We start from the raw sequence: 25,974 nt of genomic DNA on the forward strand, positions 1-25,974 counted from the left end.
ACACAGTCTGGAGGGTAACGCAGGGCGGCGTCCAGATAAGTTTGCTTCCTAATTGTTGAGCCAAATCTTTTCGGATGATGGTAACATTGGCTCCTGTATCTATAGTCATATTGCAGGGAACTCCATTAATATGTCTTATTATAAAAAGTCCATTACTGCCGCCTCTCACTGCAGAAATCTGAAGCGCTTTAAACTGGGGCTTTTCATGATCTGGCAACCTCCGCCCCGCGAGATGGCCACTAATTAGTTTCCCTGCTGTTTGTTAGGAGCGGTCTTAGCATCCGTGCCCTGGGGTGTTCTGCAGTTTCGTCGTATGTGACCTTCAGCACCGCAGTTCCAGCACTTTACGGTCGGTTTCTTGTCACCAATATTCCGTCTCAAGGGGTTCAGTTGTCTAGTTAAATCGTCTAGACGAGCAGTGACTAGATCCCCTGGCTCCTGGACTTGAGCAGCTCTGACTGGATGGCGGTCTCGACGGGTGGCTTGCTGGGCTGCCTCAAATTTCATGGCGTACACTAAAGCGCTTTTCAGATCTTTAACATCCGCCATTCGCAGTGCTTTCTGTATTTCAGGGTCCCGGATGCCATCGATGAAATGTTGCAGGGACAGGATTTCCCTCGTTTCTGTCGGGCACTCCGAAAAGGCGAGATGTGACAGCCTTTCAACATCCGTGGCGAGCACCTGAAGCGTTTCGGTGAGCTTCTGTTGACGGGATTTTAATTGGAGCCTGCTGTAGTCTTTTAAACATTTCTCGCCGAAGCGCAGCTCCAAAGCGCCGGATAGAGCTTCGAAATCTAGCCTTTGATTTTCAGGAAGCGTCTGCAGGATATCCGCTGCGTCTGCTCTCAGAGAAGCGGCGAGGTGACAGGCCTTAGCTTGGGAATCCCATCCATTCGCATCCGCAACGATAGAAAATTGTGTCCTATACACTTGCCAGGAGGTCTTCCCATTATATGTAGATAGTTTCAGAACGGAAAGAGCAGGCATCGATAAAAATTTGAAACCTTCAGAATTGTTTCCTGCCGTCGCTATGCACTTCTTTAGGCTGTCAACTTCTTTGGCGACGGCAGCAGAAACCCTATCATCAATTTGTTGTTCGACGGCAGAAACTCTGTCTTCTATACGCTCTTTTACAGAAGAAATTCTTTCTTCTATTTGTTCTTTTACCAAAGAAACTCTTTCTTCTATTTGTCCAACTTTAGCTTCAACAGTGTCAATTTTGCCTTCCATAGCCTCAAATTTGGTTTCTATTATGCAAGCAATTTCTCTTTTCATTTCGTCTTGACCTTCTTCAATCTTTACTTGTACAGCTTCCAACTTTTCCTGAACTGATTTCTGTCCCGCTTTCATCTCTTGCTGGCCCGTTTTCATTTCCTCTTTAAATGCAGCAAAGGCTGATATCAGCTGTCTTAACTGCTCTTCCATCGCTCTTGTGATTGGCATTCAAACCCCACTCCTGACACCAAAAATTGTTACGTGCTTACGGGTTCGTTATGAAATGAATGCACAAGTCCGATGAAAAATGAACAAAAATTTATTATTATCACAACAAAAATGCTTAAATTTTCTCAAATTATCATGCAGTATTACAATATCTCACAGTAGTTATCTTTTAACTACTCAAATGTCCAATAGAACGTAATTCAAAACAGCTAAAGAACGCTAATCAGCGAATTCGCTACAATCAAAAACAGCAGTTTTCTAAACAACAACAAACTAAGCAACTACCTACGAACTGAGATGTTTTCCTCGTTTTATAAGATTTTAAAATCACGCGCTAGAATTTTCTAGTACTTTCTGGAAATCAAAAAGAGATATTTATTTATTTAATGCACGCGCTCTTGTATTTTCAATTTTCCGGCTTAGCTTTCTTTTAATATTCGTCACGCGCTGCACTGCGCGAGAAATAAAACCATTTAATTTATAATTGAACTAACATTAGCTTTTTAAATACCAAATTCGTAACACTGCCCCCTTTTTAAGGACTGCACGTCCCGGGCAGTACAACCCCTGGACAGGAAGCTAAACTTACGACTGAGGCATAAATGCAACTGAGGCATAAACATTACATTACAATATCAAAGAACATGAACAATAAATGTAATAGATAACTTAAACAAATCAAATGATATCAAATACAAATCAAATACAAAATACAAATCAAATTCAAAATACAAATTGAATACAAAATACACATTTAAAAACAAAAAGGACCATGGCCTTACACTATTTACAATTATTTACATTACGTACTATGTCCATAGTAATGCGCTAATCTGTCGTAATGAACGACTTTAGGTTTAGAGTTCGAAGACTTACGAATCCGAACCACGACGTCATTCAGCCTGTTTAGGACTGTGTAACGGGCCATCCCAAGGTGACTGTAATTTCGAACAAAGCCCTTTCCGTCGAGTCGGATTCCACAACCACACCTTGTCTCCTTCGTGGAATTGATGTTCAGTAGCTATTGTGTCGTACAGGGTCTTCAACTTCTCCGTCGCCAAGTTGACTCGCTCTCGTGCAAAGTTGTGCATCACTTCAAACCGGGCCTGGAGATCTTGAATATATTCCTCAGACGAAGAAGGAGCATCCGGAGGGCGGCCAAACAATAGATCACAAGGCAGACGAAGGTCACGACCGAAGAGCATCTGTGATGGAGAATAGCCGGTAGTCTCGTGGACAGCACTACGGTAAGCCAGTAAAAAGAGTGGTAGTTTCTTGTCCCAGTCCTGTTGGTTTCTGGAAACCATTAATGAGAGGTTATTAAGGATGGTTCGATTGAACCTCTCTACCATGCCGTCCGACTGGGGATGCAATGGCGTCATTTGAGTTTTGTCAATGCCGAGTAGTTTGCATAGTTCTTTGATTACTGCCGAGGCAAAATTCCTTCCCTCATCGGAATGTAAATGAAGAGGCACTCCGAACCTGGAAATCCAGCGCTGTATCATTACCTCAGCTACTGTGACAGCCTCTTGATCAGGAATAGCATAAGCTTCAGGCCACTTGGTGAAGTAATCAATGACAACGAGTATGTATTTGTTGCCATCAGCAGTTCGTGGCAGAGGTCCCAGGATATCAAAGGCGATACGTTCAAAAGGCGCGCCTACGTTGTAACGTTGCAGCTTGCCTCGGCTGCGTCTCCTTGGTCTTTTCCGACCTGCACAGGCATCGCAAGATCGGCACCACTTTTGCACGTCATCCTTTGCATTATTCCAGTAAAAGCGCTCACGAACTCTCTGGAAGGTCTTCATTATTCCTCCTGTAGTGACCTCCTGTAGGGCTGCTATGTAATTCTTTAAGGACATCAGGAATGCGGGATCTTGGAAGTATAAGTTGCCATCGAAACGTCTTCCCATCATCCGATTCGAATTTCCGGTATAAGACGCCGTTTCGGATGTGAAGTGAATCCCAGAGTGCCCAATATTGTTTGGTTGTAGAACTACAGATAGAAATGTCCTGCCAGGTAGGCTTTCTGTTTGATGACTCCATTAAATCAATTATGGGTCTAATGTCGCGGTCTTTCAGCTGGTCTTTCCTGACTTCATCATCACTCCACGGGTCTCGATCAGCCGATGTTGATGTTGTAATTTGTCTTGCGACCGGAGTCAGCAGCTCGTATTTCGCTTCCACCCTGGAACAATATCGGCAGCTTTCTTGGCAAGGTCTTCTAGACAGGGCGTCGGCGTTTCCGTGTGATGATCCCTTACGATGACGGATAGTGATGTCATATTCTTGGAGTCTCTGTATCCACCTGGCTATTTGACCCTCAGGATTCTTGAAATTTAAAAGCCAGGTCAATAATGCATGATCGGTGCGGAGCAGGCATTTTCTGCCGTATAGATAGTGATGGAACCGTTCTACAGCTTTGACTATGGCGAGCAACTCTTTCCTGGTGACACAGTAATTCCTCTCCGGTTTGGACAGGCACTTGCCCCAGTACGCCACTACACGTTCTTGACCGTCTATTTCTTGGGACAAAACCGCACCGACACTTTCATTGCTTGCGTCCGTGTCGAGAATAAATGGTCTGTCGAGCTGAGGATACGTCAGGATTGGAGCAGATGTTAAAGCTTCCTTTAAGTTGTTAAATGCATCCTCGCATTCTTTTGCCCACAAGAACGTTTGCTTGCTCGTCTTGCGATGGAAGAAAAGTCCTTCACGAATCTCCTATAGTAGGTGCAAAGCCCTAGGAAGCTTCTCAGCTGATGGACATTTTCGGGACGTGTCCAGGATTTAACCGCTGATACCTTTTCAGGATCCGTGCGTACACCTTCTGCAGAGATGACATTCCCAGGTAAGTCACTTCCTTTCGGAACAATTTGCATTTAGCGGGACTCAGCTTCAGATTGGCTTCTTTCAGTTTCTGAAGCACCTTCCTAAGATTTTCTAAATGTTCTTCAAAACTCTTTCCGACGATGATGATGTCGTACAGGTATATCAGGCAGGCTTTGTAGGAAAGGCCTTATAAAACAGTCTCCATAAGACGTTCGAATGTTGCCGGCGCATTACACAGTCCAAACGGCATCACCTTGAATTGCCAAAGCCCTTGTCCCGTAGTAAATGCCGTCTTTTCTCGGTCATCAGGGTGTATTTCTACCTGCCAATACCCACTCTTTAAATCAAGTGTTAAGAACCACTTGCTTCCAGAAAGAGTGTCCAGAATGTCTTCAATTCTAGGAAGAGGGTAACTGTCTTTCTTCGTAACCTCATTCAACCGGCGATAGTCAACGCAAAATCTTGTTGAGCCGTCTTTCTTTCTGACGAGAACGATGGGAGATGCCCATGGACTTGTTGAAGGCTCGATGACATCGCCTTCTTCCATATCCTTTAAAAGTGTTCGTACCTCTTCCTGTTTAGCAAACGGTAGGCGTCTAGGATGTTGCTTGATCGGGGGATGATCGCCGGTATCGATTCTATGGTGTGTCAAACTAGTTCGACACACGTCAGAAGACGAGCGGGAGAAAACAACTTGAAGAGCTTTAATCACGCGATCGGCAGCATTCTTCTCTTCATCGTTTAATTGCGCATTCTGCAATAACTCCGATGTAAGGCTCTCTGAGGACACGGATTCTCGGATTTTGCTCTTTCTTTCAACGCTGGTTACTGGAGTTCATGCTGCAACCACGTCGCTTTTCTTAATAACTCTCGCCTTCTCAGTTACATTGGCAACTCTCACCAGGATAACCATTCTCGATAGGTCGACGAGTGTTGAGGCTACTAGTACTCCTTTCGGGCTATTACAGTTATTGGGATATTCTATGATGCCGTAGCGGAAATCTCTGTTTTCGGCTATAGATCCAGGGAGTAAAATTTCTGTTCTTGCCGGTATTGTGATATTGTCTTGTGCTATGATTCTGTGGACAGATTTAACTTCTTCATTATTAATTCCAAATAATGTTATGTCCTCAGACGCAGAATGCAATTCGTTATTTTTAAAGTCCAAGGAAAAATTATATATCCTTAAAAAGTCTAATTCGAGTATGCAAGGATCTGTAACGTCTGCTACATATGCCATGTGATGGTAAGCGGCACTTCCAAACGTGATGTTAACGTTTACTTTCCCCGCGATATCGATCTTCTCACCGAACACAGTCTGGAGGGTAACGCAGGGCGGCGTCCAGATAAGTTTGCTTCCTAATTGTTGAGCCAAATCTTTTCGGATGATGGTAACATTGGCTCCTGTATCTATAGTCATATTGCAGGGAACTCCATTAATATGTCTTATTATAAAAAGTCCATTACTGCCGCCTCTCACTGCAGAAATCTGAAGCGCTTTAAACTGGGGCTTTTCATGATCTGGCAACCTCCGCCCCGCGAGATGGCCACTAATTAGTTTCCCTGCTGTTTGTTAGGAGCGGTCTTAGCATCCGTGCCCTGGGGTGTTCTGCAGTTTCGTCGTATGTGACCTTCAGCACCGCAGTTCCAGCACTTTACGGTCGGTTTCTTGTCACCAATATTCCGTCTCAAGGGGTTCAGTTGTCTAGTTAAATCGTCTAGACGAGCAGTGACTAGATCCCCTGGCTCCTGGACTTGAGCAGCTCTGACTGGATGGCGGTCTCGACGGGTGGCTTGCTGGGCTGCCTCAAATTTCATGGCGTACACTAAAGCGCTTTTCAGATCTTTAACATCCGCCATTCGCAGTGCTTTCTGTATTTCAGGGTCCCGGATGCCATCGATGAAATGTTGCAGGGACAGGATTTCCCTCGTTTCTGTCGGGCACTCCGAAAAGGCGAGATGTGACAGCCTTTCAACATCCGTGGCGAGCACCTGAAGCGTTTCGGTGAGCTTCTGTTGACGGGATTTTAATTGGAGCCTGCTGTAGTCTTTTAAACATTTCTCGCCGAAGCGCAGCTCCAAAGCGCCGGATAGAGCTTCGAAATCTAGCCTTTGATTTTCAGGAAGCGTCTGCAGGATATCCGCTGCGTCTGCTCTCAGAGAAGCGGCGAGATGACAGGCCTTAGCTTGGGAATCCCATCCATTCGCATCCGCAACGATAGAAAATTGTGTCCTATACACTTGCCAGGAGGTCTTCCCATTATATGTAGATAGTTTCAGAACGGAAAGAGCAGGCATCGATAAAAATTTGAAACCTTCAGAATTGTTTCCTGCCGTCGCTATGCACTTCTTTAGGCTGTCAACTTCTTTGGCGACGGCAGCAGAAACCCTATCATCAATTTGTTGTTCGACGGCAGAAACTCTGTCTTCTATACGCTCTTTTACAGAAGAAATTCTTTCTTCTATTTGTTCTTTTACCAAAGAAACTCTTTCTTCTATTTGTCCAACTTTAGCTTCAACAGTGTCAATTTTGCCTTCCATAGCCTCAAATTTGGTTTCTATTATGCAAGCAATTTCTCTTTTCATTTCGTCTTGACCTTCTTCAATCTTTACTTGTACAGCTTCCAACTTTTCCTGAACTGATTTCTGTCCCGCTTTCATCTCTTGCTGGCCCGTTTTCATTTCCTCTTTAAATGCAGCAAAGGCTGATATCAGCTGTCTTAACTGCTCTTCCATCGCTCTTGTGATTGGCATTCAAACCCCACTCCTGACACCAAAAATTTTTACGTGCTTACGGGTTCGTTATGAAATGAATGCACAAGTCCGATGAAAAATGAACAAAAATTTATTATTATCACAACAAAAATGCTTAAATTTTCTCAAATTATCATGCAGTATTACAATATCTCACAGTAGTTATCTTTTAACTACTCAAATGTCCAATAGAACGTAATTCAAAACAGCTAAAGAACGCTAATCAGCGAATTCGCTACAACCAACAACAGCAGTTTTCTAAACAACAACAAACTAAGCAACTACCTACGAACTGAGATGTTTTCCTCGTTTTATAAGATTTTAAAATCACGCGCTAGAATTTTCTAGTACTTTCTGGAAATCAAAAAGAGATATTTATTTATTTAATGCACGCGCTCTTGTATTTTCAATTTTCCGGCTTAGCTTTCTTTTAATATTCGTCACGCGCTGCACTGCGCGAGAAATAAAACCATTTAATTTATAATTGAACTAACATTAGCCTTTTTAAATACCAAATTCGTAACAATACTAATATTAACATCTTCAATCCAACCTGAGTAATTGAGCTAGTTATAAAAAACATATCCTGGCCGACAAGGTCTCCAGAAGGAGAACCTTCTGCACCACTAACACCAACCCGTACTGCATATTACATAAAACTGCTACTCAAAAAATATATCAGCCTTCTGAAATTCCTATTCAACCCTATTCCACAAATAGCACAGCCAGCATAGCAGCTAACACCGCCAGTATTTTCCAAGCCCTTTTCTTCAAAGTGACCCAGACAAGGATGCGTCTACTCAACGCACCATCAGAGATGACACCACCGGATACTGCCTTTAGGTTACAGCCAAAAACCGCAGCAAAAACATCGCGGACGAAAACGTCGTGCTAGAAAACATCGTGGGAGAAAACATCGCAGTTCTAAAACATCATGGTACAAAACATCGTCGTCGAAAATAAAGCGGTTCAAAAACTTCGCACAGTTTAAAAACATCGCCGTCGAAAATATCGTGGTAAAAAATAAAGTATCTACAAATCATCGCATGACGATAACATCGCAGACATGCTTATTTTTCATATTTCTTTCAGGCTTTAATAACTGTAAATGGATATTCCCATAATGATTTGTGAGCGCAAGTGATGTAAGGAAGGATAATTTTTACTTTCACATTTTTTTATTAACTAATAAATTTTTGCTGAAAAAATAAGAAGGAAACTTAAGCATAGAAAATTAAATGGAACTTAATAGATTATACTTTTTATGAAAAATTACCTGTAAAATCTTTATAAAAAATTATTTATTAATGGTCTTTCTTAGTTAACTATGTCGATTTAAAATTCAATTAAGTGCTATAAGTTGCATTAATTTTCTATGCTTAAGTTTTCTTCTTATTTTCTCAGCAAAAATTTAATATTTAATAAAAAATATGAAAGTAAAAATTATCCTTCTTTACATCTTGCGCTCACAAATCATTATGGGAATATCCATTTAAAGTTATTAAAGCCTGAAAAAAGCATGTCTGCGATGTTATCGTCATGCGATGATTTGTAGATACTTTACTTTTTACCACGATATTTTCGACGACGATGTTTTTAAACTGCAAAGTTTTTGAACTGCTTTATTTTCGACGACGATGTTTTGTACCACGATGTCTTAGAACTGCGATGTTTTCTCTTTGCGATGTGTTCTCCCACGATGTTTTGTAGCACGACGTTTTTGCCTTGCGTTGTTTTCTCCGCGACGTTTTCGTCCGCGATGTTATCGGCGGACACCCTGCCTTTACTTCCAAAGATATTTCACAAATTTTCAATTATCTTCCACGGAAACAAGCCCCAGGCCCTGATGGACTTGATTATGCAATAATCAAAGTGGCAGACCATGTATTAATATGTAATTGTATTTTTTTTTTTTTTTTGTTCTTTGTAATACTTTTTTTTTTTTTTTTTTTGTGTGTGTGTGTGTGTTGTGTAATATGGGCGCAGCTCCTTCGTGTCATAAGATGAGATTCGCTCTTCAGGCGGGCCGGACTGCGTCCTAAATAAATAAATAAATAGTTGCAATTAAAAGTTACCCTCCATGAAATATTACAAAGAAACTGTCTTCATTCTTAGGTATGTGTTCATCTTATAGGTTTAACTAAAGACTTCGCTCAAATATCCGAGCCATTGTCACAGTTAAAAAGAAAGGAAACGCGGTTTACTTCTACAGCCGAGGCCAATACGGCATATGAAAATTTAAAACAGGCTCTAATAGAAGCTCCTGTGCTAAAATTTAATTTCCGGAAGGCTACGAAGAAATTTCGTCAGATGCTTCTATCAGGATTCGTGTTCCTCTTTACTTGCTTTGGAAACATGAACTGTCCTGACTCGGAACAGGGAGCTTACTAAAGCTATGTTCAATAAATTGTGAAGTAGACAATACACACAGGAAGGGTATACGAAACCCTTTATTTTTCTATCTTTACAGCGATTTTCGGAACTTCGGAATATAGAGACCAACCACTTGTGGTCTGAACGTAAGAATATAAAAATACTAACTAAAAACTCTAACTAAAACTAACTTTGGATTAATATACAAGTGCCTAACTTCAAGATTGGCCGTTATTTAACAAAAATCCGTATGTAGTACAGAGAGCTGCTAAAACTATGATACGTTTAAAATTATCAAGAGGATTAAACCTCTGGCCTTGAAGGCAACCAGCAAACGAGTAAAACTACTATGGCCAGCGGCCTGCTTCTAATAACTTTTTCCTCTCTCTTGCTTGGCAAAAAGCCACAACTTAAGTACTTGGCGTTAGCAAGAAAATTTGCATAAATAAGTTAAAGTTTTTAATTCTGGCCGGAAGTAGAAAATAAGAAGTGGTAGTAAATATTTAAAATAAAATAAACGTTAGTAAAACTTAGGATCCTTACATACTTCCCGCCAGAGTTAATTAGTTTGAAACTGAGGTCTAAAACGACCTTGTTGAAAACTTTTAGCTCTAGAATCTAACGCGAGGCCAATCTTTTACAAACATTTCTCACTAGAAACTAGAAATTTAAAAAAAAAAGTCGTTTTTACATTATCAACTCCATGGACAAGATTTTTCATCTGTACTGCATCTATAAACAGGAGTTTCTTAGTTGAAATCTGGTTGCTTCCAGAGAGTTTAATGAAATGTTACACAATTAAATGGCAAGTAACATGAATACTTATATTTCTCTTTTAACATTCTTATTTCATTCATGACGTTATTTAATTATCTCCCCGTGCTCTCTGACATGTGTTGTAAAGGAAAACACCAAACACGAGCGTGTCTATGTACAAGTGTTCAACACTACCGCCTGCAATCAAAACACTAACGTGTTAAAATTCCACATAGCAAGACCTCAGAACACACCTTATATTCATCTCTAAACCCTGAAGTACTATTCTGAAAAGTGGCTAACTCTGAAGTGTAGCGTCAGAGAGCCTAACTACATTCATTCAACCTTTAACACATATTCACAATAATTTGCTCTTTTTACAGTCACACGAATAAGTAAAAATTTTTGGCATTACTCTAATATTTTCACTTTTAACATATCACAGTATTTCTTAATTTTTAAAATAACAACTCACATTGTATATAAGGACATATTAACATGCCGTTAATTTTACGCATTTTAAAACATACATTAGTAGTACATTGTTAACTTCTGTTCTTTTCCAAGCAAGTGCCAATTCTTCTACATTGAAATACTCCATTTCAAAAGTCTTTCAGACTGAAACTTCTTTCTTGCCAGAATCTTTTAAATAAAATTTTATACAATAATTTTTACAATTTTCTTAAGGTACCTTTCTCAAAGATTATCAATGCTTTTACAATATTCAAGTATTTACACATTCCTATTATACATTAATTTTAGTTTTACTCGCGAGTAATTGAAAAACATAGTACCAAAATAGGTAACAACTCATTTCTCGCCTTTTTGGCGATAAAGATAGGCCTCATATGAGGTAAAACTTCTTGAATTCTGCCACTTGCAGTAAGAATGAAAAATTAACTTAAGGTTTCAAAGTAACATAAAGTTTTACTTATCTTTGTGATATTCAGACATCCTTTTTTCTGCCCAGGCTTGGAAAGTGGCGAAGACTACAGTCTGATTGATCTTTCGTCTTGTGCGGGTTCGCCCTTCGGTTCCTTCCTCCATGAGCTTTCTTTTCCTTCCAGTTCGGTCACCCTTGAAGACCTTCTTTTTAACCTCTGCCTGTGGTCTCGGCCATTTGATGGCAGCTGGTCTTGGCGGAACCGGGACAACTGTCTCTCGTTCTTGCCTGGATCTCGTTGCTGGCTGTTCAAATTTTTCTTGCTTCTTTGCATCTGCAGCCTGGTCTTCCTTTATCAATTCGTCGACATTTGCTGCGTAGACTCCTACCGATGGGTAGATCTTCCGTTTTGGAGCCGGGTTATAGTTGCTGTCATTTTTCCTGGCTCTCTTTGCATTAGTCGTACTTCTCCCTCCTTCATTCTGGGGGTGGTCGTGCCCTCTCTTTTCTGGTCGGTGGAACGGCTTCTTTTTCTTGTTACCTTCAGTTTTCCAACGGGGGGAACTTTCTTTTCAATTGCTCCTGTCTACTCATGGCTTGCCCTTGTGATTGCCGTTGTTCCACATCTGGAGCTTGTGCCTGCCGTGCCGGATACTGCAAAAGATCTTGAAATATTGGCATTTTATTACGATTATAAAATGGTTTTATCTGGTCAACGTTTGCGGTGCAGGTATCACCATTCCTGGCTTTTAACACCACTACAGCCTGAGTTATTTTTTCTATGACATATGGTCCTTCAAATCGTGGATAAAATTTGGCAGTTTTATCTTCTGGTGCTGAAGAAAGTGAATACTTAATTTTTAACACTTCATCCCCTACTTTATAAGTTACTCCCCGTCGTTTCATATCGTAATAGAGCTTCTGTTTCCTTTGTGCTACTTCAGTGTTCTTTTTTGCTTCTTTAATTAATTTTTCTATATCGCCCATTTTAAATTCTGGGGCTCTTTATTGAACATAAAATAATTTATCTAACGGCGTTATATTCTTTCTGCCTAAAAATAACTCAGCAGGAGTTTTGCCCGTCGCATCATGTTTTGCGGTCCTAAGGGCGAAAGCTAATTCATTGACATAGCTATCCCAGCTTTTATGAAAAATTTTAACATAACTACGGATAATTTTCACTATATTTCTATTGACCCGTTCCGCTATATTTGATTGCGGCCGATACGGGACCATTTTTAAATGACGTATGCCCAGTTTTTGGCACATGTCTTCAAATATATTACTTACAAATTGAGGACCATTATCCGATATAACTTTTAGGGGCGCCCCGTATTTTAAAATATATTTATTTAAAATAGAATCAGTAACTAATTTCGCGGAGGCTCGTTTTAAGGGAACAATTTCGGTCCACTTACTAAAACGATCAACCATAACAAGGAGATAGCGACTTTTATTTAACTGACTTTTTGGGAAAGGGCCCAATAAATCGATGCCAATTATTTCATTTGGAAATTCGGATTTAATGCTATTTAGAAACCCGGCCGGGCGGAAATTAATATAATTAACTGCTTGACATGTTGGGCAGGACTGGACATACGCCCTTGTTAACTTTTGCAGCTCAGGAAAATAAACTGCTTCGCGTACGCGTTGAATGGTTTTTCGAATATCAGCATGAGAAGTTAAAGGGGAGTCGTGTAACTCCTGCAGTATATTTAATCTAAGGCTAGCTGGGATAACAAGTCGAAATTCGTTGTTGGAATTCGTAGTTTTTGTATAAAATAATAGACCATCTATTAGTTCGTAATGGGCCGCCCTATTTCTTATCGCCACAATATCTTGGTGGCTAAAATTTTCAGGGTCCTTTAAATACTCATAAATATTTTTAAATTCAGGATTCTTACCCAGTTCGGTTATTACAGTTTCTCGGGAATGCATCGTACATGCTGTGAGTATTGCCACTTTTACAGTATTACCTTCTTCATCTATTTTTATTCTGGATAGGGCATCTGCTACGATATTTTCCTTTCCGGAGGCGTGCTTGATTACCAGATTATACTCTTGTAACTTGAGTGCCCATCTTATTAACCTTGGGGATAAGTTTTTCCCTGAGTACAATCTAGTTACCGCCGCATGATCAGAATACACTGTTATTGGCGCCCTTCTAAAATAGACTCGGAACTTTTGCACTGCTAACAGAACTGCAAGTGCCTCTCTCTCAGTCGCGGAATAATTTCTTTGTGTTTGATTTAAAGTTCTACAAAAAATGCCACGGGCTGCTGATTTTGCGAAAGTACCGCTCCTACCGCATAATCCGAAGCATCCGCTGAAATTTCTAAATTCTCATCATTTTCAGGAAATTTCAAAACAGGGGCTTGCGTTAATGCTTGCTTTAATTTTTCGAAAGCACTATTGGCTTCGGCCGTCCACGAGAATCTTGACTTTTTCCTTTTTAATTTTAACAATGGCTCAGCGATAGCTGCAAAATCTTTTATAAAGGACCTATAATATGAACAAAGTCCTAGAAAAGAAGAGAGCTTCTTCGCCGTATTTGGCGGTGGATACTTTTGCACAACTATTATTTATATTCGTCCGTCTCGATTCCTTTCTGAGATATTTTGTAATCTAAGTATTTTAATTCAGGGACTGCAAATTTTCACTTTTCGACATTAACTTTTAGACCGGCCTCATTTAATAATGAAAACACCTGTCTTAAATCCTGTACATGTTGATCCATATTATCACTAGTAATAATGATATCGTCTAAATAGATAAATGTGGTCTTTCCTAGAACAGGCCTTAGCACAATATCCATACATCGCTGAAATGTTGCCGGTGCCCCTGAAAGGCCAAACGGCATACGCAAGAATGCATAAGTGCCAGACTTGGTTATAAAAGCAGTCTTAGGCACATCTTCCGGATTAACCCCTATTTGAAAATAACCAGTCGTTAAGTCTAACGTAGTCATATATTTGGTAGAAGTTATGTTCCTTAGAATTTCTTCAATAATAGGTAATGGATACACCGGATATTTAGTCATGGAGTTTAATTTACGATAGTCAATTGCAAAACGCCACCTTTTCGGATGTGTTACCGGATAGTCATTATTTTTCTTACGTAACACAACCGGGCTAGCATAACTACTTGAGATGGGCGTTATGATCTTTTTACGTAACATATCTCGAATGTGCCACTCTTTATTCTTATCATACCGATATGGTTTGTGGCGAACTGGCAGTGAATCTCCGGTGTCGATACTATGATTAGTAACTTGAGTAAATCCGGGAATATCACTAAATAACGAAGCAAATTCACTTACCACTTGTCGAATTTTTTGTTGCTCTTCCTTAGGCAGGTGGTCGAGGTTTAACGTCGGTGGTTCTCTTTTTTCTTCTCGAACTGGTTTCATCGTCAGCTTAAGGGACGCTTCGTTAAAATCCAGCGTTGCTTCTGCCTCTGAAAGAAAATCTATCCCTAAAATGACATGTGCTTGTAAATATTTTACGATAAAAAACATGATCTTTACTTGCTCGTCCTTGATACGAATATATAATGGTAATTTACCTATGCACTTGCATCTTTCTCCCTGCGCAGCTAACACTGTCGTATTATCCGAATTATATATGCGGTATCTACGGAAATACTTCCTAAAAAAATCTTCTGCCACACAGGAACACTGCGCGCCTGTATCCAGGAGTGCAGTGGCTGGGATGTTGTTCACCAGAACTTCAATCTTCGGAAGAGTCAAATTTTTCACAATAACTGCATTTAACTTAAAGGAAGAGGGATTTTCTTGGCCTTCGGATTTCTGCACCCTCCCGTCAGCAGAAATCCGTTTTAGTTTAAATTTTGTTTCTTCCTTTCCATGCCTTCCTTCTTTCTCCGCTGGCCTTCAGACTTTTTTTCTGGCTTACTATTGAACTGTCGACGTTCGCCGGTTGTTTTTGGATACTCAGGTTTCCTTGCCCACTGATTCGATTTGCTTCCGTGTTCTGGCCTTTGCTGTGGTCTTGGCGCACCAAATTGGCTTCGTTGCTCATACTGGCGTCTTCTTTCAATGTCCGCCGTTCTTCTACTTTCAAATTGGATTGCTAGCTCAAATAACTTTTCCAGTGTAGTCGGATTCCTTAATTCAATAAAGTCTTGTACTTGGGGAAGTAACCTCGGCAAAATCACTTGGATTATCTCAGGTTCCGGACGGCTTCCATACAAGAGTTTAAAGACGTGAATTTTTCTTAAAATAAAGCTTGAGAGATTTCTGGTATATGCTGAAGAGTTCCGCTTCTAATTTGGAACGATTTCTTACGACAGGGAAGGCTTTTACTAAGGCAGTCTTGAAATTTTCGTAAGTATAGGTGGGACTTCCCGCTTGACCCAAAAGGCTTCTGCCTATAAATTTGAACCAATTAAGCGCTTGGCCCCTCAAAGCGCTGGTAGCTAAGGTGACTTTCTGGAATTCATGGACTGGGTACAGCATGAAGTGGTCATCCAATTTTTCCAAAAAACTGGTTACCGGTGAGTTTCCATTGAATGTTGCTTCTGGTTTCATCGATGCGTGCATTGTCTGGACGATGTACCCAAATCCTTCCAGGGCGGCAGCTGGCATTTCTGGATTCTGAGCCGATTCTGCAGGCACCACAGGTTCTTCTTGAAACTCGGCCATGGTTATACTTCTTCGTCGGGCGCCACTATCAGGATTTGTGTTCCTCTTTACTTGCTTTGGAAACATGGACTGTCCTGACTCGGAACAGGGAGCTTAGTAAAGCTATGTTCAATAAATTGTGAAGTAGACAATACACACAGGAAGGGTGTACGAAACCCTTTATTTTTCTATCTTTACAGCGATTTTCGGAACTTCGGAATACAGAGACCAACCACTTGTGGTCTGAACGTAAGAATATAAAAATACTAACTAAAAACTCTAACTAAAACTAACTTTGGATTAATATACAAGTGCCTAACTTCAAGATTGGCCGTTATTTAACAAAAATCCGTATGTAGTACAGAGAGCTGCTAAAACTACGATACGTTTAAAATTATCAAGAGGATTAAACCTCTGGCCTTGAAGGCAACCAGCAAACGAGTAAAACTACTATGGCCAGTGGCCTGCTTCTAATAACTCCTTCCTCTCTCTTGCTTGGCAAAAAGCCACAACTTAAGTACTTGGCATTAGCAAGACAAATTTGCATAAATAAGTTAAAGCTTTTAATTCTGGCCGGAAGTAGAAAATAAGAAGTGATAGTAAAGATTTAAAATAAAATAAACGTTAGTAAAACTTAGGATCCTTACACTTCAGATTACGCAAATAGGAGCGGTCTTCAGGAAGAGACGCCAACTAGTGGCGTATTTTAGTAAAACGCTTAATCGCACAGAAGAAATACAGTGCTACCGAGCGAGAATATCTCGCGGTTTTGTTAGACGTATAAAAGTTCTGAATTTATTTTGGGAAACTGCGGGTTTACCAAAACCTTTTGGGCAACCATTAAAATATGAAACATTTCTGATTTTCTCCCCTTCTCTTACCAAAGATGTCATGGCAGCAAACACATCTAGAACTCCCGGATCTTCCAACACATTGTAAGAGAGATCCAGCACAGATATTGTGTGGCATTTCGTTAAATGCTGTATATCTTCAATGGAGCACAGCTTGTTGTGGCTCATCTGGAGGGTGCTTAAGCAGGGAAGACAACCTGTTAAAAAAGTAATACCTGTAGTAAGCTTTCAATCTTTTAAAAATCTTATTTTAAATGAATGATACTGATAATGATGTAGTACGCGATCTACTGCTTTTAGTTAGTTGTATATTTTTTAAAATGGCTCAACTAAAATGCTATTTTCAAATCCGAAGGTACTATAAAATGGCGAGAAAAAAGAAATGAATAAAACAGCAACAATTTAGTGCTGCCACCTTAAGATAAATAATAAGCTAAAAGCGGTACATCGTTTACTGCATCGTAATTGAAACGTTTTTTAAACTTAAAAAACTTTTTTTTAAAATCCCCCCCCCCGGTTACAAGTTCGAAGTTTAAATCCCGGAGAGGGCATTGCACAGTTTTCGCGTTTCTGTACGATGCAATCTACTGACTGCATGAGACTGCATAACCGAAAACTTATACAATATACTCTTATACAATATTATCTGGTCTGAGACAGGTAAAGTAGGTCACGGATAACTGAAAAATACGTATATAATTCAAACTATCAACTTTTATGCATGTTGTACGTGCTTATTTCTTTAAAAAAATGTCATTTTATATTTTGTTTTTGAGAACGTTTAAATATTGACCGAATTTCACTGCGTATTTTTCGAAGTGTCTATTTTATCATTTTATTTGAATCCCCTTTAGTCAAGGAATTCCAATAGAATTTCAACAGAAGTCATTGCTGTCTTGGGATTAATTTAATTGTTAATACCTTCTTCGCTTTTATTTTCTGTATTACTCATTGCGTTTTCTGTTCTTGTAACATTTACAATATATTTTAATGTTAAAATAATTTTCTTTCACTTAGTACTTGCAGTGTTTTTAATTCAATTTTTAGTACTACAGTTTGAAAACGACTAAGAAGAAAATATGAACGAAAACACATACGAAACTAAATCCCAGTGATCAACCGAAACGGTTCCTTCATATGCAGAACGAATTGTAAGAGGCAGTCTTCAAAACTAAACTAAAAGACGCAATTCAGCGTTTTTTAGAGCTTGCTCTGACATGTTCATGTTTGTTTGTTACATACCCTCACGCATAACTTTGAATGTGGGTGCATGGTCATCACCTTGCACGGATCCGCAGCCAGATAATCGAGAGTACACTAGTCTATTTATATTCCTTTTATGTTTCATGCAAAGGCCAAAATTTTCGTTTTAGTATGGCTTACTGTTTCATTATCACAATGTAATTCGATAACATGAATGCTGCTCTTAAGTTAATTTCTACCTCTATGTACAAAATCTAGATTCTTTGAATATTCAGATAACTCAAGCATTGAAATGTAATGAGGGTCTTTTCATTATTATTTCAAGACGATGAAAATTAAATGAAAACTAACTGAAATACCCTTTGTATACTCGGCGAGCTTTTTTTTTAACCACTCAAAAGCTTATGCTCAACGCAAAAGACACAATCCAGTAACGACGTATATTGGCATCCTTTCGAATAAAATTCGCCCCACCACATCTTTACTCCCAGATAGCGAGTATTTATTGGCTGGGAGCCCCAACACCACTTCTTCACTCTCAGTCAGTTTTGCCCTCATTCCCAAATTTCTGCAGCATCTTATACCTACAATACGCTACAAGATAGTAGGTACACTCAGACCCTCCTGGCCTCGGAGTGGCCTCATGGTCAGAAAAAAAAGAGTGACCCCAAAAGGTAATTCAAAAATGCAAATAGGGAACAACATACAAACAGAAATTAATACAGAAAACAACATCAGATCACAATTCCAATAACACCTCGATTTGCATTGATAAGTTTGAGGACATCTTATGCGAAAAATTACTATCATGTAAATTTACTAGCATATAAAGTATTATCAATTTTATACAGCTCTGATCAGCAAAGACAGGGCAGTCCTCCACAAAATGTTTCGTGTCTCCGATGGCATTGCAAAAAATACAATGTTCATTATTTTGTAAGTTGAGTCTTAAAATAATAGGTAAATCTCCCATGGCCAGTGAGAATTTTGTTTAAATCAATCTTGTTAAGAATAGCCATTTTATTAGTAATTCTGATAATTTTCATTTATACTTTATATTTTTGGTGAATTTTCCCACCGTATTTTTCATTTATCGATGTAAAATTTCTTCATATGTGTAATGGCCAGTTGCTTTGATCCTGAAATTTCAATAAAGGGGAGATCCGTATCTGAGGCTGCTTCCTTGGCGAGACAGTCGGCCTTTTCGTTTTCAATATGGTCCATATGAGCTTTGATCCAATGCAGTTTTACATCTAAGTAACCATTCAAAGTTTGTAAACAGTTTTTGATTTTCAAGATAATAGGATTGGCATTGTCTGGGCGGGAGAAAGACTGACGCAGCGACAAACAATCTGTGTAAATATTGATCACATTTCGAAAAACAACACATCTCTTAATCCAAATTAGGGCTTGATGTAGAGCCTCGCACTCTGCCTGAAAGACAGAGTTACAGTTGCTTAATCTAAATTTCATATAATCGATTTCGACACCAAAGTAATATACAACAAATGTTGCTCCAATCCTCCCCTCGATCCCAGATCCGTCTGTATATACATCATATGCACTGGAATTAGCAATCTATTTCTCTTAAAAACACCCAATTCTTTCAGAAGAGTGCGATAATTGAATATTAAAACGCTCAAAAATATATTTTGTGGCAATATAATCATTATATATTTTAAAATCAGTTCGGTTGGTACGTAATAAGAATTTATCCAGAAAAAATTCATAGGAAATTGAAAAGGGCAATTATCTGGCCGAGACAAACACAGCCTCAGTGGAAATTGTCCTAAAGCATCTTATGACTGCTAAAGCCTAAGCTCTCTGTATGCTATAAAGTTTAAGTCTCAATCTGACAAGCTCCCCTGCTCTATGTCCCCAAACGCCTCTGCCGTTTGGCAAAATAACATTCTAGTAGATTAAACTCAAAAGGGTGGAGGATTTTGTTTCTAAGGTGTATGTGATTATAGCAAAGCCTCGAGGGGTATCTGCCTAAAGGGAGGGATGTCTTCGTGGAGGACTTTCTAAGGGAAACTGGCTCGAATACACGTTACACATGGGGAAAACCACGAAAACGCCCATGCAGCCAGTCCGTTCGCGGGATTCGAACCTCGGACCGAACTACCAGTGTTCAGCGACTTTACCGCTCGGCCCCCAAAAAACCATTTGATAAAAGAAGAGAATTTGCTGACAATTAAACTTATAAAATAGCTCAGCTTATTCTCTCTTTTGGATTTTTTGATCAATAACTTGTATTTTGCTAATTCGTTTTTATACATTATTCTATGCCCAGTTCTTGTTGCATCGTCGAGACCTGAGTAATGTGAACTAAGAGCACGTACGCATCTTTTACGGTTTTCTAGTTCAGGTGTCCACTCTTTCTTCTTAACCAATAGTTCTTTATCTATTCTCGATTGCAATTACCGTTTAAATTCTTCGATTATTTCAAGTAGTTCTTCATGATTACGAGTTATTCTTAATTTGTCGCTGAGCTTATAAATAGTTCTTTTCCTTCTGTTGCACAGACTGTCGACTCTGTGCACATTTTTAGATACATAACATTTATTTCCATAATGAAGACAAAAATGGTTTATTTCAAATAAGATGTAAGGATGGTCGCTCAGCGACTCTGCTTCACAAATCTTTAATTTGCAATTGCTAGCATTTATATTTTTTGATCCTATGACTAAATCAGTCCAACCACATCCAACAGATGAGTAAAAAGTGGGAATTGAATTAAAATCATTAAAAAGAATTAAATCATTGGCAACGATAAAATCAAAGACTAAAATCTTTTTTTGGATCTTTTAGACCAGCCCCCAGCAAAAATGTTTAGAGTTAAAATCACCAAAAATTAAAAACATAGAATATTAGTTAAAAATGTTCTCTAATCTGTACATATGGGAAGCAATGTCCTCCGCTGGAGAGAAATAGGCAGAAATTATTTCAAGACTCATATTTTGCTAGAAAACAGTAATACTCACGATCTTGTTGGATTACGATCAACGAAATTAATGTGTTCAGTAGTAATTCACGATAGCAGATCTACCTCAGCTGCAAGCCACAACTCTCCATTTGTGTTCAATGAAAGAAAACTTATTTTCAATCAGATAGGGCTCCTGCAGCAATATCAGGTCACGGCAAACACCGTCGATTTTTTTAAACGGCGAGAGCTGGGCAGGAGCCACCGCAGTGGTTTAAGTTAATTCTAAGTAGATGCATGAAAGCAGCAATAGCAAATACAGAGTCTGATATATAAATGAGAATACATGAAAAACAAACTGAAAATTCGGCCGTTAATATTAAAATATCTCAGAAATAAATACAGTAAAAACGATAAAATGTTAAGAAAAGAGTTTGAAATCAGCATACAAACGTTTCTTAAGAAATTCAATTTCTTTTAATAGTGTCGGGCAGTCTTTATCAGAAGCTTTATGGTTATAATCTAAATCAATTTTATGTTTCTGATTCATGGAAGCACAGTTTGTACATCTAACTTTATCTTTGTTCTTACATTCTGACGCCAGATGATCCCCTGGGCAAACCGAACAACAAAAGTCGGGCTTTGCAGAACTCTTCAACATGTCCATAAGCAAAACACTTGCTGCACTGTTTTGGTTTAAAGAAAAGTTCGGCAGAATAAGAGCGCCAGCCAATGGCTAGGCGCTGATCTTGTAGGATCCCTTTTTAACAAGTACATTTAACTATGAAGTTTGGATGAGGTGCTTTTTTCTGAACCACGAACGGGAATATCAAACAGATGACGTACACAATCCCCTTTGCACTCACAATTTCCTTTCAGGGTATTCTCCAACTCGTCGTTCTCAAGCGACTCTCCAATTCCGTATATGATAGTTTTGTTTCTGATAAATTATCTACGTCTGGGGACAATACATTTTCGCAAATATCCTTATTCTCGATTGCATTTTCTAGCCTCTCAACTTCGGCTCTGCTGCCGAATTTCAGGAGAAAGTCACCGTTTTCACGTCTGAGAGATTTTTTAATATTGACCTTTATATCATCCGGCCTAATCATACTATTGATTTCGTCGAAGGTGTCAACTCCGTCAAGCGTGGGATTAAGAACTGTCTAGTCCAAACCTTTTAATTTATTAGTCAAAGAAATTTTTTCATCAGTGTCGGTGAAGTTACTTTTGCACATTTCATCAGTTTTATTTACAATGGAATTCTTAAATTCAGCAGTATCTTTTCGGATGCATGTGATCTTATTCCCTTTCGATTGTATAATGTTTGCCTCCACAAAATGTACACTTTGTGAAAATGCCATTTCTTGAATCATTTTTAAATTCTCTAAAAGTTGATATTGCAATAAAGTGGCAATCTTTCTTTGATTAATTTCTTCAACAATTTTGAATAATTCCCTTGCCAAAGCTACAATGTTCTTAGACTCATTTACAAAAGAATCAAAGTGATCATCATCGCAAACACTCATGGCGTCGTTAAGTCAAATAACAAACAGTTTTATCATAAAGTATTGTTGCCTACGTACGGATTCGTAATAGATTGAATGCACAAGTCGATAAAAAGTTAATAAAATTTATTCTTATCACAAGAAATATGACAAAACGCTGGATTTTCCCTCAAAGATATGTGTTCTTTTTATGTCCTTGACATCCTTTATTCGTAGAGCTTTTTGTATTTCAGGACCCCGGATGCCGTCGATGAAGTACTGCAAGGACAGGATTTCTCTTGGTTCTGTCGAGCATTCCAAAAAACGAGGTGATATAGCCTTTCTACATCCGTAGCAAGTTCCCGAAGCGTTTCCGTGGACTTCGGTTGACGCGATTTTAATTGAAGCCTGCTGTAGCCTTTTAAACACTTCTCCTCACAGCGCAGCTCCAATGCACCGGGCAGTGTTTCGAAATCTAGCCTTTTGTTTTCGAGAAGAGACTGAAGGATATCCGCTGCGTCTGCTTTCAGAGAAGCGGCGAGATCACAGGCTTGGAAATCCCATCCATTCACTTCCGCCACGGTGTACGCCGAAAACATCGCAGCAAAAATATCGCGGACGAAAATGTCGCGGAGGAAAAACGCAAGGCGAAAACGTCGTGGTGCAAAACATCATGGGAGAAAATAAAGCAAAGAGAAACCATCGCAGTTCTAATACATCGTGGTCGAAAATAAAGCGATTCAAAAACTTCGCAGTTTAAGAACATCGTTGTCGAAAATATCGTGGTAAAACATAAAGTACCTACAAATCATCGCATGACGATAACATCGCAGACATGCGTTTTTTCAGGCTTTAATTACTGTAAAAGGATACTCGCATAAAGATTTGTGAGAGCAAGATGGAAAGAAGGACAATTTTTTTACTTTCATATTTTTATTAACTAATAAATATTTGCTGAAAATGTAAAATGGAAATTTAAACATAGAAAATTTATGCAACTTATAGCACTTAATAGAATTTTAAACTGGCATAGTTAGCTAGCAAAGATTATTAATAAATTATTTTTTTATAAAGTTTTACTGTCAATTTTTCATGAAAGGTGTAATCTAAAAAAGTTTAGAAAAAGGAAGATAAGTAACTGCATGCCCTTATCTATTAAAAAAATTGCTAAGTTAATTATGAGATTATTTTTCCCTTTTGTTAATCTGATACTCTAACAGGGAAAATTATTTCTTGCTTTGTTTAAATTTCTTGTTTTGTTTTTTATTTTATTTTTTATTAACTAATAAGTTTTTTTATAAATTAATTAGTTAATAAAAATATGAAAGTAAAAATTATCCTTCTTTCCATCTTACGCTCACAAATCATTATGCGAATGCGATGATTTGTAGGTACTTTATTTTTTATCACGATATTTTCAACGACAATGTTTTTCAACTACGAAAATTTTGAACCGCTTTATTTTCGACGTCGATATTTTGTACCACAATGTTTTTCTCTTTGCTTTATTTTCTTCCACGATGTTTTGCATCACGACGTTTTCGCCTTGCATTGTTTTCTCCGCGACGTTTTTGTCCGCGATGCTTTTGGCTGTAACCTCCGCAACTATAAAAAATTGTGTCTTATATACATGTAAAGGAGGTCATCCCATCATACGTGGATAGCTTCAGAGAGGGACGAGAAAGCATGGGTAAAAATTTGAAGTGATCCGAATTGCTGCCTACTGTCGCTAAGACATTCAAAGTATCAACTTCTTTCGCAACTGCTGAAACCCTGTCATTAATTTGTTGTTCGATTTGTTGTTGGACGGCAGAAACTCTACCTTCTATTTGTTCTTTCACAGAAGAAACTCTTTCTTCAATGTGGCCAACTCTGTTTTCAGCAGCGTCTATTCTGCCTTCCATAGCCTCAAATTTGTTTTCTATTACGCAGGTAATTTCTCTTTTCATTTCCTTTTGACCTGCTTTCATTTCTTTTTCAACAGATTTCTGTAAAGTTTCATCTCTCCTTTAACAGGTACTTGACCAGCTTCCATCTTTGCTTGAAACGCTTTCATGTCTCCTTTGAAGAATTATTGGGCAGCCTTCATTTTTTCTTGAAATGAAGCAAAGGCTCAGCTGTCTTAGCTGCTCCTCCATCGCTCTTGTTATTGGCATTCAAATCCCACTCCTGATCCCAAAAAGTGTTGCGTGCGTTAGGGTTCGTAATAGATTGTTTGCACAAGTCCGATAAAAGTTAATAAAATTTATTCTAATCACAAGGAGTGTAAGAAAACGCTGGATTATTCCTTAAAGATATTCGTACAGTATCTCTATATCACGCAATATAAACAGTAGTTATATTTTAAACTACTAAAACGTTAAATAGAACGCAATCCAGAGCATTATCAAGTGACACAAATATACAAAGCACCAAGTGCAATTAAAATACAATTTAAATTTTAAATTAACAAATCAATGCAAATAAAAAATAATTAAAATGATGTTTTTTAAATTCAGTAAAACACCAAAAAATTCCATAAAAGGGCACACGACAATCATTAAAATTGTTTAGGATAAAATTATCCACAGAGGCAGTAGTTTTAATCAGAAAGTCATTAAAAGATGCAACACGGTTCATTTTCAAGTATAAACAACAGTCCAGAGTTAGGTCTAAAATTATGCATGGCTACGCTGGAGAGTAAATTAAGTCGAAACAAGAAAAATACAGTAAGTAATGCAGCAAAAATACCATTTTCCTAAAGTGGAACACAAATTCAGTCCAATAAACGCACTTTCATAAAGAAAAAGTATATGTCTACCAAGAAATAATAAGCTAAATAGGAGCTAAAGAAATTCGTGGCTGCATCGATTCGGGCATGCGCAGAACCCACCTATGATACGCTGCATCTACTGCGTTATAATTTAGTACGCACCCTAGCTGAATTATTCGACATTACCCTAGCTTTACGCGGAGCGAAGAGGCTTTGTGCCGAAGGATAGGAGTACTTTTTTTAAAATCTCAAGTAGACGTTGATTTTCCTCCTATTTTTCTTCCAAGATGATTTGTGCAACATTTTAACAAGCCCGAATGAAGCTGTATAACAGTATCGAACGGTTATGTTTTTTTTTTTTTTTTTTTTAGTCCAAAGGGATTTGAATCCCGAAGGACTATTAGTTTCGTTTTGGCATTTTGCGTCGGACTCATAAATGTCGGTTCACTTTTCAAACTGTTGCCACAAAATGTTAGAGTCCTGCATTATATTTGAAGAAATTAAATAATGAAAAATCTGCATAAATGTATGTATATTTCTCGTATTGTGATAAAACAACGGTACATAGAGTCATCGAATTTTGAATAACGTAATCCTCCAACGAATATGAGCATGTGGAAGACCAAATTTGAAATTTGAAATTTGTTTTATGATCGATTTCCTATTTTTTAAAACTTTGACGAATTTTTGAATTACAAACTCAAGGATTTCAAAGCGAGCAATGGCAACGTTGTGCAGAAAAAACATTTTTATCTCCAGCGCGTGAGTCTCTGTATCGGAAATTCTAAAGATATGCTCGTTTTAAAACTATTTTGCGATATTGCTGTTGCACTGGATCTTATGGTTTAAGTGCGAGGAACATGATATTTAATAAAGAAAGGTAACACACAAAATGTTAAAAAACGCCCCTTTGGACGTAATTTAAAATCTGAAACATTTCAGATTTTTTTTTTTTTTTTTTAAATCTTTCGGGAAATGATGTTTAAAAAAAAATCTTTCATTTTGGCCGATTTTTTCACCGTTTTCCAAATTTACGCGGAAAACTCAAACACAGCGTATTTAAATTTTGCTTTAA

At 38.5% G+C, this 25,974-nt stretch overlaps 1 protein-coding gene across 2 annotated transcripts in view; it reads right to left on the bottom strand.

Moving 5' to 3' along the window:
- The window catches only part of dtr (defective transmitter release), a 118,716-nt gene that overhangs the window by 54,255 nt on the left and 38,487 nt on the right, over nt 1–25,974 (bottom strand). For both annotated transcript variants that reach the window (XM_035372345.2, XM_035372346.2), the window contains one exon: nt 16,565–16,731. In XM_035372345.2, coding sequence (XP_035228236.1) covers nt 16,565–16,731 — 167 coding nt within the window. The remainder of the gene's footprint in view (nt 1–16,564; nt 16,732–25,974) is intronic.

This window comes from Stegodyphus dumicola, chromosome 9 (genome assembly GCF_044657685.1).
Source record: "Stegodyphus dumicola isolate Sdum_Otavi_A_Nest chromosome 9, ASM4465768v1".
In the NCBI taxonomy this organism is placed as follows: domain Eukaryota; kingdom Metazoa; phylum Arthropoda; class Arachnida; order Araneae; family Eresidae; genus Stegodyphus; species Stegodyphus dumicola.